Genomic DNA, 14,127 nt, shown 5'->3' on the forward strand with positions numbered 1-14,127 from the left:
GCCATGGGGACCCTCACGTCACCGCTTCCCAGAGTCCTGCCTGCCCAGCGCTCACGTTCTGCTTGCTGGAATTCTAAATTCTCCCATTTTGGTTGCTTCTGAGTTCCTGCCCCACGTTCAGATTCTGCTTTCCTGCTAGAATTCAAAATTCTCCCATTTTGGTTGCTTCTGAGTTCCTGCCCAGCACTCACATTCTGCTTTCATGCTAGAATTCTAAATTCTCCCATTTTGGTTGCTTGTGATTGCCTGCTCAGCACTCATATCCTGCTTTCCTGCTAGAATTCAAAATTCTCCCATCTTCGTTGCTTCTGAGAGCCTGCCCAGCACTCACATTCTTTCTTGCTAGAATTCAAAATTCTCCCATTTTGGTTGCTTCTGAGAGCCTACCCAGCATTCAGATTCTGCTTTCTTGCTAGAATTCTAAATTCTCCCATTTTGGTTGCTTCTGAGAGCCTACCCAGCATTCAGATTCTGCTTTCTTGCTAGAATTCAAAATTCTCCCATTTTGGTTGCTTCTGAGAGCCTACCCAGCATTCAGATTCTGCTTTCCTGCTAGAATTCTAAATTCTCCCATTTTGATGGCTTGTGATTGCCTGCTCATATCTTGCTTTCCTGCTAGAATTCAAAATTCTCCCATCTTCGTTGTTTCTGAGTGCCTGCCCAGCATTCAGATTCTGCTTTCTTGCTAGAATTCTAAATTCTCCCATTTTGGTTGCTTCACGTTAACATTTTGGGGTGCTGATGGAAAATGTTCAATTCCCAAGTGGGGAAAATATTGCAGCAGTGTTATTTGGAGATTTTTACATGATATAAGAATTTAATTTGGAAAGTCTGGATGGGGCCAGGACCTCCAAACTCCACTTACCTTGTTCTCTGTGTTCTGATCCAGACACTCCTCTGGCTCACTCTCAGTTCATTGGCAACCTCAGTGAACTTCAGTTCACATTGCCATTAACTCAGCAAAATTTCATCCTTAACCCCCAAATATTTCCTTTATTAGTAACTTCTAATAAATTAATATTGCAATTTGGTGTTTTCATTGTTTCCCAGGTAGATGTGACTTTTTGGATAGGGAATTTTCTTGTTGGTTATCATGTTGTTCCAGTGCTCCCAGCAGGTTGCAGGAGGACCTCACCTGCCTTCTGTGTAACATCAATTCTCCATTCACCTCAGGAAAAACTTCTCCTGTTGGATACTGCATGGAATTAGATGGGAAAAGGAAAATATCATTTCCTGTGAGCAAAGTCACTTACAATACTCTTTTGGGACAGCAGGTTTTCATGGATAAATGGCCACCACCCTTGAAGGGAAGGACACATTTCTGTTCCATGGGCTCCAGAGAAGAGCTGCTGATTTCCATGTGCCATTTATGATTCTGTCTGTGGAGTGGAATGGTTGAGTCTTTCAAGAACAAACAGCATTGACTAATAAATGTTATTTGAGCACATGATGGGGTTTTCTAAGTTTTCAGATGTCCTGCGTTGATCACGTGTGGTGATGGGAAGCTGCAGCACAGTGATTATGCAGCAGAAATGAAGATAATGATGTTCTAAGCTTAATTATGCTCAGCACTTGTCTTTCTGGTAAAAGCAGCCTCATACAGAAACTTGTCAATTTGTCAAAAAAATTCCGATAGTAAAACTGAAATTTTACAATTGATATAACAAATATTTTTTTCACAGAAGTATCTCTTTCACAATATCCCATTGACTTTTTCATCCAGCCTTTCTCATGAAAGCTGGAAAAACAAGCAGAGATTTGTGAAATACTGGGGTTAGCTTTTAAATGCTACTGACTTTTATTTTTAGCATTTTTTTTTCTGATAGAAGGCACATTACTGATAAGCTGTTCAAATTAGCTATAGGATGTGGATATTTAGAGCCTGTTGACTTCAGGGGATTTAACCCTGAAGCCCAGGTTTTTAAAAGCATCAAATCTCCGTTCTATTCAGTTTATAAAGCCTGCTGGATTCAGGGTAAATTCAGTTTCTAAAATCAGTATATAAATAAGTTTATAAAATAACCATATAAAAGTTGTAATAGAAATGAATTGCTGTAATTAAGTACTAGCCCAAGGTTAATTAACTCCCACACTGTAGTAATGAAGCTCTTTTGCATAATCATGAAGTGATTCAGACCAGGTGACTGGCTAAATACATACATTTATGTAAATACAGATATTTACATTATTTTAAGAAATCACTGCTCCTATTCAAAGCTTAGCATGACAAAAATGGAAGACTTGAGGGCACACTTGAGTCACCTAAAATACTGCTGCAAAGAAGAGGAAAATAAACTCTTTTCCATGCTTGTAAATAATCAAAACCCAGAAAGGTTATTTAGGAGTAAGGGAGATTTAAATTACAAACTAGAGAAAGCAATTACTGTGGTAAAAATAGCCCTGGAGCAAGTTCCTTGTACAATGTTCTGTTTTGAAGATCAGTTTGGGCAACCAGATTGAAACCAAGAGTTGTTTTCTCTGAGTTGCTTTGGTTTGTAAAGAGGACTTTTTGGAAAGGGCTTTGGAAAGCTTTCTTCCAGCTCTGTTTTTTGTTATTTTTCTATACCTCCATCAATTCTGTGAAACACTGCTGAAGCCTCTGGTCAGTAACATGCCCAGAGCCGCTTCAGTGGCAAAGGAAATAATACCAAACTCCAGGCTTGCTTTATTAGCAGTGAGTAAACAAAGCGTCCCTCATGGATATGGCCTGAAAATGGAGCTGAAGGAGTTCCTGCCGTGAGCCAACACCCAGAAGTGGCACTGAAGTGGGGAATAAGGGACACAGAGGTTTTCCATAGAAAATGGGCAGATCTGGGGCACTGCTGCAGCCCTTGTGCAGCCTCAGTGCAAACTGGGAGCTCTGGGCAGCCAAACCCCCGTGGGTTGGGCAGCTAATAGGTGAGGAAGATGAGGATGAAGGAAGAGCTTCCCTGGGTCCATACCTGCTGAGAGAATCCGTTTTCAAGGTCAGCACAATTCTTTGTTCATCAGGACTGGAGGTTCTGGATGTCTGGGACTCATTTGGTAACTGAATAGTTAAAGGAAATCACATCCACTCCAGCTGGGTCTTCTCTACATAAATGACCCGTTTGGCTTGATCTGCTATTGGATTGTTTACTTAACTTCAGTAATTAACCACTATCAGCCTCATTAATGAAACATAAACCACCTCTCCTGCTCATTTATAAAGCGTTTGTCAAACAAAACTCAAACAAAGGGCAGGATCTCAGCAAAGTAACAGCCCTCCAAGAGCTACTGAGCCTGCCTGCAAGGCACAGCAGTGACTTTGTTGTTGTTTTTCAGTAGAACTGCAGCAGAAGTGATGGCATTGTCTATTGCTCTTGGCTAACTTCTCCCCAAGCCATCTGAGATCTGTCACACGAGGGCAAGGATGCCTGGACAACTATTTTGGCCATTTCAGTACAAAATACTGATGTTCCAGCTCATTACTGTAAATCATTAAATGATGAAAGCAAGAGTCAAATACTCAATGATTAAAGCCCTCAGAAAACTAATTGCTAATTACAGTAATTGTTGTTCTATGTGAGTGAAAGGTTATATTAAAATAATGATTATTTCATTACAGGATTAGATTTTTCCCGTTGGTAAACTGTTCTGAGCAATATTACAGAAAGCCGAGTATTAACAATACAGATCATGTATCAAAATGATCCAACCTTTACCTATTTTCGTGTCAGAGAAATAAAATGGTTCAGAGGCATAAAATACATTGGCAGACACATCCATGCCAGAAGTTTTGTGATCTGAGACCTTGGATTTCCTTTCCAATTTGTTGAGGAACTCATGAAAAAACCCACAAGTTTTCTGTTCCCTCTCTCTTCTATTATTTATAGATCTTCCAAAGGTTCAGGAATGCTGACACTGTTGGGATTGCTCTTCATGGGTGTGGATGAAGCTCTCAGTCCTGGGTGAGAAGCAGCACAAAGCTGATTTTGCAAAGTACTGATTGTGCCTGTTGGTGTTGCCTTGCACAGTGAACAGCTCCCATTTAGCACTGCAGAGAAGTTCTTCGGTGTCAGATAATAGAAATACTCTTTGTTTTGCATCAAATGTATCAGACAAATCCTCACAATCAAATTGAATGAGAATTTGGAAGTTCTTGTTAAATTCTGAAATTGTTTCATGGGATTAAATGATGAAATAGCAGACCAGAGAGGAAGAACAATTTTGGTCTTTTTAAGGCTGATTTTTTTCTTAATCATGAAGTCATTGGATAGTTTCACCTATCATTTTCTTACAGGCTTGTAAGGCCAATCTTGAAGAACCAAACATTATGTCAAATTTCAGTCCAAGAGCCAGACTGCCTTAAACTCACTGAAAATCTCAGGATGGCCCACAAAGTGTTACAGTTTCTCCTGTTTATTCTTTTAAGCTTAATCTGCAGGGCCTGAAGGCAGAGTAGGTACCATAAAACCCATCCATTCAACCTTCACAAAGTTCCTGGGTACCCTGACACCTTCCCCTTTCAGTACCCTCTGCCAAGTCTGCTTCCCCTTGGCTGGAAGACCAAGATTTGTTAATAAAATGCTCCAGCAAGGTGGAAGAAAACAAAGCTATCAATTAAATTTGATTACAATCCCAGGAGTTGGTAGTTCATTGAGAACACTCCACAGGCACTGCAGGACTTTGTAGGTACAGCAAAGGGAAGCCAAAACCTCATTTCCATAAAGCAGATCTTGACACTGTGTTAAGCATAACAAAATAATTATTGTGGAATGCCTTGCTCAGCATTTTATCAGCAGTGGTCTTGCTGCTGAGACTGAATTAACTGGATGTGTCCATTTATCAATGATAATGTTTTTCCTTTTTTCCAGCCTGGATTCCATCTTGAGGACATTTGTTTTAACAGTAGAAAGAATATTAGACTCATAAGTGTGAGTGCTGTGGTGCAGTGGGTGACTCCTCAAGATTTATCAAAGCAAGATAATTAGGATGAACAATAAGACTGAGTTCCTTGGTAATAACTTTTGTCACAGGACAACTCTGCACTATGCCACGTTAATCCACCTTGAAGTTTGGGCTGGAAGAGCAAGAGGAGGATTCCTGTGGGCTCCTGGCCTGTGAGTCTCTGTGCTACACTTCTGTTGAAGGCAATACCAGTGAAGTTGTGACAGTAGCTGAGAGCTGTCTAACACTACCGCTTCATTTGAAAAGCAAGCAGTCAGAAAGTGTTGGGGTGTGTGGTGTGACACGGAGCTGGTTTGCTTTTTAAACAGCTGGAGCTGCTGAAATAGTTGGGGTTTGAAGGAAGGACTTGTAATGGAAATGAGAATTGTCACATTCATTTTTAAAAAGCTTGTGCCCAGCTGCATCTCCATGGGAGAATTGTGCTTTCAGACACTTAGCCACAATGTTTCTACCTGTGCTGACTGCACTTACAATTAATATAATTTTACTGAAAATCCAAGAAGTATCCTAGAAATTTGCCCTTCATTCTTTTCTGTATTTCCAACATCTAGATGTCACTCCATCTATCACAGACTTTGCCATTTGATACCGGTCTGTTCACAGAATCCCAGAATGGTTTGGGTGTGAAGGGACCTTAAATCCCATCTTGTTCCACCCCTGCCGTGGCAGGGACACCTTCACTGTCCCAGGGTGCTCCAATCCCTGCCCAGCCTGGCCTTGGGCACTGCCAGGGATCCAGGGGCAGCCACAGCTGTGCCAGGGCCTGACACCCTCACAGGGAGGAATTCCTTCCATGTATATCACTTGAATTTCCACTCTTTCAGCCTGAACCCATTTCCCCTTGTCCTGTCCCTGCAGTTCCTGATGAGGGGTCCCTCTTCAGCTTCCCTGTAGCCCCTCCAGACCCTGGAAAGGGCTGTGGGGTCTCCACACAACTTTCTCTTCTCCAGGCTGAACAGCCCCAGCTCTCTCAGCCTGTATCCAAAAGGGAGGTGCTCCTGTGCCTGAGCAATTTTGTTCACTTTATGTCCATCTAGATTCTTTTCTTTGTCATTTTCTTACTGTTAGCAAGAGCCTGCTCAGCTGTACTCAGAACTGTTTTTATCCCACCATAGAAATATTATTTCTGATTTTCCAAAGATGGCCTGGAAGCAGTTTGGGCTCTACAGCAGCATTGTTGTTCTGTGTCCCATACTCTGCTATCCAGCCTTCACTTCTGCTACAAAAACCCCATGTTCTGTTTGACAAAATACAGCCATGTGGTTAAGAGTTATTAAAAGCATTAAAACATTAACCTCCCGTAACCCCATTTTTCACTTTGTACACACACATAAGTGTTTAATCGAATTGAAGTTAAACACTAAAAAGTTTGAGAGGCCAAATTTATACATTCTATTTAGTTTACACAGAATTGCTGTGATAAGCCAAAGGAATTACAAGGCACCCCTACTCAGAAATGCTCAACTGTTGATTTGTTTAAGCTCTGTTGCTACAGACTCAGTGTTTTGGTGGGGAGCATTCCCAGCATTTAAACCAAGGAGTTTTGTCCTGCCGGGATCCTCTCTGTGTCCTGGCGCCACAGGAACTCTCTCTGCTGTCCCTTGGAGCTGGAGAAATGATTCTGAGTCCAGATCTGCTGGAGAGGGGCTGAGATGGGCTCAGGGCAGTGTGGCAGTGGCGCTGTAGACTCTCATCTCCCTCATTCTGGAATTTTATTCCTAGGAGCTGGAATGCCCAGAGGAAATGAGCTGATCCTGAAATGACTGCAGTGCTGCTCTCACCTACCCCTATGGGCAGGGAAGGCCAGGATGGCACCTCTGACACCAGGGGGAAGTGAGTTAAATCAGAATTATAAACACAAGAGCACAACAGGCAGCTCAGACACTGGTGCAGCTCCTGCAGGGGTGAAATGATTCACACTGCCCATTCTGTGGGTTCCTTCAGCTGATTTCCGGTGGATGTGAACTGGAATTGCCAGTGCCCCATCTCCAAATGGCTCACTGAGTGCCTGAATCCAGTGGAAAATCAGGGACTGCAAGTTTGGTTTCACAGAAGTCTCTGTGTTGGATAAAGTGAAAAAGGGAAAGATGGGTCTGGCACACAGAGCTCGTTCCATGGAGCTGTGTCAGGGCTGCTGTGGGAAATGGGTGCTCTGGGAGAGGCTCTGGAGGCAGGCACAGAGCTGGGAATGGGAGCAGAGTGAGGCAGCAGCAGGTGCTGAGCTGCACACGAGGGGTCAAGTGTGGGAGTGGGACAGGGGAAACCAGCCCTGGCCATGGTTTAGGGATGGTGTGTCCATTTTGGGACAGGACCCAACTGTCCCAACCTTTACCCAACTTGTTCCATAGCCAGGATGGTTCACACAGCAAAATTTGTCAGTTTTCCAAGTGGTCATGACTTGCCTATTAGGAAAAAGGAATTCTGATAAACTGTCCTAACTTTCTAGTATTCTCTAATAGCATGAAAAATAGGGAAGGACCAGAAGGTGAAATATGCTATAACCATGGTCTGGGCTTTTATTTCCAAACTAGCGGAAGGATTACATTTCCCAAATTTGCAGAATAGCTCTCATACTTCACTAATTAATCTGATTCTGATGAAATATTCCAACTGCAGCTGCTTGCCCTGTCCTCTTTTGCATTGTGTGCATGTTTTGAGATTGTTGCTTTTATAAAATTATCTCATTCAGCACTTCTGCACCAGGCTTGATTATCTCTGGGATCATAAAGAATCTTCATCTGATAAAGCATCCTGGAGTTTTCTCATGTGCCTGTGTGAATAGGGATTTAAATTCAAAAGATGATTCAAATCAAAGGCTAAAATATTATTGTTGAAAACATTGTTAATGAAGTCGGTGCTATTGAACAGAACTTTGTGGCACAAAGCCTCAAGGACAGCCCGGATCACCAACAGTAGCTCCAGTTAGCAAATAAGAATCAAAGCAGCGAGTCAGCATTGCACAGCTTGTTATTTCGAGTGGCGGATGTTTACTGTGGAAGGGACAAACAGCAGGATCAGATAAGACGGGAGCCCCGCAGACCTAGCCGGGATTGATCGCGCTGGGAGGGAGCAGCCGCAGAGATAAGCGGGCCCCGGGGTCAGGGCCGCCGGCCCTCCGCAAACAGCCCGTGCCGAGCGGCGGCCGCTCGGAGCCGGCCTTGGCCCGGGCTCCCCCGGCAGCGCCGGGGCTCTCGGGGCACGGGGGGATCGGACACGCGGGACCGCGGCGTGGGCGGCTCGTGGGAGGGGGCACATCCACCGGGGCAGGCGGCTTTGGGACGCGATGTGTCGGGGGAGCGCGGTGTCCCTCGCCGCAAAACGCCCCCAAACACCCCAAAATCAGCCAAAGCCCCTGAGCTGCGAGCATTACCCGGGCTGCGAGCATCACCGTGGCTGCGAGCATCCCCCGGTAACGGCGGGGGCACTCCCGGGGCTGGCCCCGCCCCCAGACCGCCCAACCGGCGCTTGGCCCCGCCCCTCCCTCTCTGGCCCCGCCCCCTAGCCGGGTCGTGGCGCTCTGGCGCCGCCAGGCGAGCCCTTGGCGGATCGGCGGGCTGGCTGCGGCTCGCGCCTGCGCACTGGCGGCGCCGTGGCCGCGGGCGGAAGCGGCGTCCCGGCCCCGCGGGTTCGCGTCCGCCCGCGCCCGGCGGCGGGGCCGGAGCGGGGCCAGAACGGCTGAGGGGCGAGAGCGGCGGCGGGGCCGCGAGGGACATGGGCCGGCCGCGGGGCTGAGCAGCGCCGCCCGCCATGAGCTGCACCATCGATAAGATCCTGACGGACGCGCGGACGCTGCTGGAGCGGCTGAAGGAGCACGACACGGCGGCCGAGTCGCTCATCGACCAGTCGGCCGTGCTGCACCGGCGCGTGGCCGCCATGCGGGAGGCGGGCGCGGGCTGCGCCGACCAGGTGAGCGCGGCCGGGCCGACCCCCGGCAGGGCCCGGGCGGGGCGGCCGGAACGACCCCCGCGTCTCGGTAGGCCCGAGGCGGCCGGACCGACCCCCGTGTCTCCCCGGCAGGGCCCGGGACCCGCGGCGGAGCGGCCCGACCCGTCCCGGCTGCGGCCGCACGTGGTGCTGGCACAGGAGAACACGCAGATCCGCGACCTGCAGCAGGAGAACCGCGGTGAGCGGGGCCGGGGCGGATCTTGGCGGGTGATGCGCAGAGGGGCCCCGGGGGATGTGGGGCGCTAAGCGGGGCTGTCCCGGCGGGAGGGTCCCGTGGAGGAGAACAGGGTCGCTGGATGCCCCGGTGGGTCAGGGAGTCTCCTCGGCCGAGGGGATCCGGGCAGCGGTCCCGCAGCCGGTACCCAGCGAGCGCCTCGGGGCTCCCGCTGTGGCCCTGCCTGATGCGCTGTGCTCTGCAGAGCTGTGGGTCTCACTGGAGGAGCACCAGGATGCGCTGGAGCTCATCATGAGCAAGTACAGGAAGCAGATGTTACAGCTGCTGGAAGGGAGGAAACGGGAAGATGCAGAACCAGTCCTGAAAGTCCATCAGGCTAATTCTGGGGTAAGGTGAGATGGGGACAGGAGAGTGCTCACGACCCCTGTCCCCTGCTCGCTGTCATGCAATCTTTGTTTCCATTCCTGCAATGCCTCAGCTCCAAAATACATTTTCTCCCAGTCTTGACTCTCCTTGCTGGTACTTTCTCCTCTGTTCCTTTCAGAGCACACAGGTTGTAACAGCTTTCCCAGAGAACACTGAAAGGCACAACCCCTTCACAGCCCAGGTGGAGCCTTTTTCTTTCAACCAGGTGCTGAATTCCCTGGCTTAAGCTTAATATGCCTGATCCCCTGTAGTAAAATCAAGGATGTCCAAGTTGTTATAATTCCTGTTCAGTAGCTGTAACAAAGGGGAAAAACATTCCTAAACTCTGTGAGCTGTGTATGTTTAGTTCTTAAGAGATTTCACTCCCTAGTGTTTTTAGATCCAGATACTGTGTGGAGTGGCCTGAAGTGTCCCTTTGTACACACTGGGCTCAGTGACTACAAAACTCTGAGATGTGGCTGCTGATAACTGCTGCCTGTTTCATATTTAGGTATTGAGTAACAATAGAATAACATTAAATTTCCATTTAAAACTTAGGAATTGTGTTAGGCCTTTTTTGAAATGCATTTTTATCTGGTAGAGAACAGCAGGTTGGTTCAACCCAGTGACATTTCATATCTTGTATCTTTTTTATTGGAGCTGGAGCCAGGCCAACTCTTGTCATGTGTTTCTGTGCACTGATATGTGGCAATTCACTGCTTCTCTTTTCTCAGTTGCTTAACTCCTCTGAAGGTGTAGCTATGTTTGCTTTCCAGTGCCTCCCTGAGTGCATTAATTGCTGTTTATCAGGGTTTTACATTTGAACAAAACTTGACAATGCAAAGCTGAAAGGGCTGTGCAGGAACCCTTGAAGGGATATCCCTTGATTATCTCAATTTCTAGGCAAAGGCTTCTGTACTTCAGGTAAAGTCCTTGAGGTTTTTTTTCCCACCATTTGGAGAACAGTAACAAACTGCTAATGTCTTTAAAATAACTATTCTTAGTATAACCATCTTCCTGTTTAGAAAAATAATCGTTTAGAAAAATAATAATCTTTCTTCCCAGAAGTCTTTCATGTTCTCCAGCTGTCTTCTGGATGCTCCAATTTGTTTACATACTTTCTGAATAATGGAGTTCAAAAGTGAATTCTCTGCTCTGTGATAAATTTATCTTCCAGAGGCAGTAGAAAAACTATGGGCACTTAAAGAAACTCCACCCTGTCACCTGTCATGTCAAGTGATGTATTGCTCTTCAAGCAGGAACTGTTGCTTCATACTGGAAATTGTCAGTGTTTGTTCCATGTGCATTTCTGAGCTGCAGCAAAATGCATTTTCAAGAGGATTATTGCTGTATCTAGGCAGATTCTGTAAAATCTGCCTCTGGAGGCTCTGGTCTTACTTGCTTTAGTTTTGTTGCTGGATGTCCTTCTGAGTTAAAGTTGTTTACTCCACACTTGAAATCATCTTTGCATTTATTTTTGGTGTCTTAATAAATTCAGTCAGGCTTTTCTAATAAAGCAAAATAAAATTTGCTGCCTACTAATCAAGTTCACATGAACCTGAATCTGCTGTCTCAGACCTTGGCACACTTGAAATTATTTCCCTTTAGATCAGAGTGCCTTATCTTGTTGGCTGCTGTCTCTCTCTTCACTGTTTTCACTGATAAAGGACTGCTGATAAAGGAAAATGAGGTACAAGTTCTTATCCTTAAGTATACAAGGCAAAAAGGCTTTCAAGTGCTTGGGAGAAAATGATTAAAATTCAAAACAGAATCCAAAATCAGGAAAATGGAAGTGAGTGATTTAGAAGGAATAAATTATGACTTTCTTTTGCCTGAACTTACTGAATGTATTAATTTTATGTCTTTCAGGAAATTGAAAGTCAAATAGACAGAATATGTGAGATGGGAGAGGTGATGAGAAAAGCTGTTCAAGTGGATGATGAGCAGTTCTTTAAAGTTCAGGAGAAGCTGGCTCAGTTGGAGGTAAGAACAGAGCCAGGTGCTGAAGATAAATTGAGCTTTGGGGGTCTCCAGACTTCCTCTGTATTTTCTATGTTTGTGTCAAGGACTTAAAACACTAAAAATTTTGGGATGAGGGTCAGGAAGTGCAGAACATAATTGTTTATTTTCAAGTTTTTAATGTTCATATTATTTTTATATATCTGTATATAAATAAATAAGAGCAGAAGAAGATAAGGTTTAAATTATGTGGTTCCAGTACTAAAATTATGTGGTTCTACTGTCTTAATGTTGGCATTACAAACTTTATGTATCTGTGAAGGAGTGGGACTGTTTAAAGATCAGCATCTTTTAACTACAAATTAGCACCTTTCTGTGATAGTTGTGAATTAGTTCATTTCTATTTCAGCAAAATTGTTGATTTTGCAGCTTGAAAACAAAGAGCTGCGTGAGCTGCTGTTGATCAGCAAGGAGTCCTTCGAGGTGGGGAGAGAAGATCTGCCAGACTGAAGCCCAGGCCACACCAACCTCATGTCCAAAGCCTTCAGGAACTGTTTTGAAACTACCTGACAAGGATTTGTTGTTCCAGGTGTTTCCTTGTATATTTGTTTTATCTATAAAGCGTGTGGGCTGTGTTCTCTGCATTTTTCTGAAGTGTTGATGGCAAAAGCTTGCACCCTGCTCGTAGTACCTGCAGCACTCAGATGCTTAACACTGAAGTATTTGATGTGTCCTCCCTTGTGATGGCTCATTTCCTCTCCCTTTGTTATTTTTTATGAGCTTTAGTTAATAATTCCAGCTGTGCAGATGGCTCTTAAATCCACCTTGTCTGTAGCTAGAGAACATAATGCAGGTTGTGATTGTTGTGCTTGATAGAAGGAACAGGAGATGATTGAGGAACCACAGTGTGAGAGGCAGGGATGTGGTTTGCTCTGGCTGGGCTCTGCAGGGTGAGGGACCCTCAGTGTCTGAATGGCCTGGCTTTGTCACCTGGCCTGGCTTTGTCACCTGTCCACTGCTGAGAGCACAGCACAGCCAGCAGAGCACCTGAAGGAGTCACTCCTATTCAGAGCAGACTTTACCTTGTTTTAGGGGTGAAGATTGGAGTTAACATCCCTTCCTGACACACACATTTTTTGAAGGATTAATCATTTTTGATAGCTAGACCTGTCCCAGCCTTCCCAGTGCTCCCAGTTAGCAGCCAGCCCTGCTCAGAGCCTGCCAGAGCACAGCACCTGCAGATCAAAGCTCTTTGGCCTCCCAAAAATGTGGGTTCAGGCAGAGGAAGCTCAGGTCTGCCTCAAACCCAAACCAAATCCAAACCAAACCACCCTCATGCACAGAATTTTAATGTCACATCACAGGTGAGTCTGGTGTTCCATTGTTACTGCAGGTCCTGTGTTGAGTGGAATTAGAGGTGCAGTGTTGTGGGAGTTTCTCAGTACTGTGGTATTTTTAATGACATTTTTATATAAAAGATTTCTGGCCTACCTGTGATTGAAAAATAATCTTGCAAGAATGGTAAACATCTCCTGTCCATTATTAGCTCAAATTTTTGATGGCATTTTTTCCCGAAGTGAGACTTTTGATAGATGCAGAAGGTGACTCATTCCTGTGCTTACTGAGGGACAGTGAACACTGGAGACATTGTGAACATTTGGAATATCCAGCTAGACAGGTAGATATAAGGGGTTTCTGTACAGGAGTGCTCTTGTATACAGTCCTTTTCTATTTGAAATTGTTCAGGAGGGAATAAAAAACCCAATGGGAAATACTTGCTCAAGTGTTTTGTGAGTCCTGGGGGAATTCCATGTATTCTGCATATTCCCAAGCCTTTTGCACCTGCGTGAAATACTGCAATGACCGAAACATTGAATTTTCTGGTTTTTAAATTAATATCATCCAGGATGCTTGTGATGCATTTTTATCTTCCCTCTCTCAGTGTCAAGTAACATCCCTCCAGCTGGGTCCTAGAAAAAAATCAGAACTAAATAGCAGTTGCTTTGATTGAGTTTATTGTTAATTAGTAGCAAGCAAAAATAGGCGAGGGAAGTTCAAATATGTTCACAGAATATCCCGTGTTGGAAGGGACCCACAGGGATGGACTCCAACCCCCTGCCCTGCACAGACACCCCAACAATCCCACCCTGTGCATCTTTGGGACAACTTTCAAACTCTCCTGGGAGCTCTGGCAGCCTCGGGGCTGTGCCCATTCCCTGGGGAGCCTGGGCAGTGCCAGCACCCTCTGGGGAAGAACCTTTCCCTGATATCCACCCTAAACACCCCTGCCACAGCTAGCTCCATGTTCCATTTGTTCCTGTCCCATTCGGGATCTCTAACTGGAATCTGTGACTGGCAGTTGTACACAGTTCCTGAGGGCTGCTGGTCATTTTCAGAACTTGCTCCACTTGTGTTGGAAACTGGACTGGAGCTTCAGGACTGGAAATGCTCTGCTTTGTCCTCAAAGCGTCTCCCACTGATCCTCCGGTTCTTCAGCGAGCACAAGGCTCATGTCCCCCTCAGGCTCTGCCTGCCCTGCACTGAGGCGTCCCCCCAAAGGGAGTTCCTGAAGGCCTGGGGTGTGCCCGCTGCCTGGCCCGGGCCGAGCTCTCCCTCCGTCATTTGGGGTTCTCTGTACTTCTCAGCTGGGGCTCTGTCCCCTCTCAGCCGGGGCTCTGCCTCTCGATCCCCTCAGCCGAGATTTTTCTCTCTCT

At 46.0% G+C, this 14,127-nt stretch overlaps 1 protein-coding gene across 1 annotated transcript; it reads left to right on the plus strand.

Moving 5' to 3' along the window:
- The first annotated feature begins 8,494 nt into the window (after positions 1-8,494).
- On the plus strand, positions 8,495-13,196 carry SIKE1 (suppressor of IKBKE 1). Its single transcript, XM_074528232.1, has 5 exons — positions 8,495-8,835; positions 8,947-9,052; positions 9,294-9,436; positions 11,324-11,437; positions 11,843-13,196. The coding sequence occupies exons 1-5, from the start codon at positions 8,677-8,679 to the stop codon at positions 11,921-11,923; spliced, it is 603 nt and encodes a 200-aa protein (XP_074384333.1). The 5' UTR covers positions 8,495-8,676; the 3' UTR covers positions 11,924-13,196.
- Positions 13,197-14,127: the final 931 nt, after the last annotated feature.

This window comes from Zonotrichia albicollis, chromosome 28, assembly GCF_047830755.1.
Source record: "Zonotrichia albicollis isolate bZonAlb1 chromosome 28, bZonAlb1.hap1, whole genome shotgun sequence".
In the NCBI taxonomy this organism is placed as follows: Eukaryota; Metazoa; Chordata; class Aves; order Passeriformes; family Passerellidae; genus Zonotrichia; species Zonotrichia albicollis.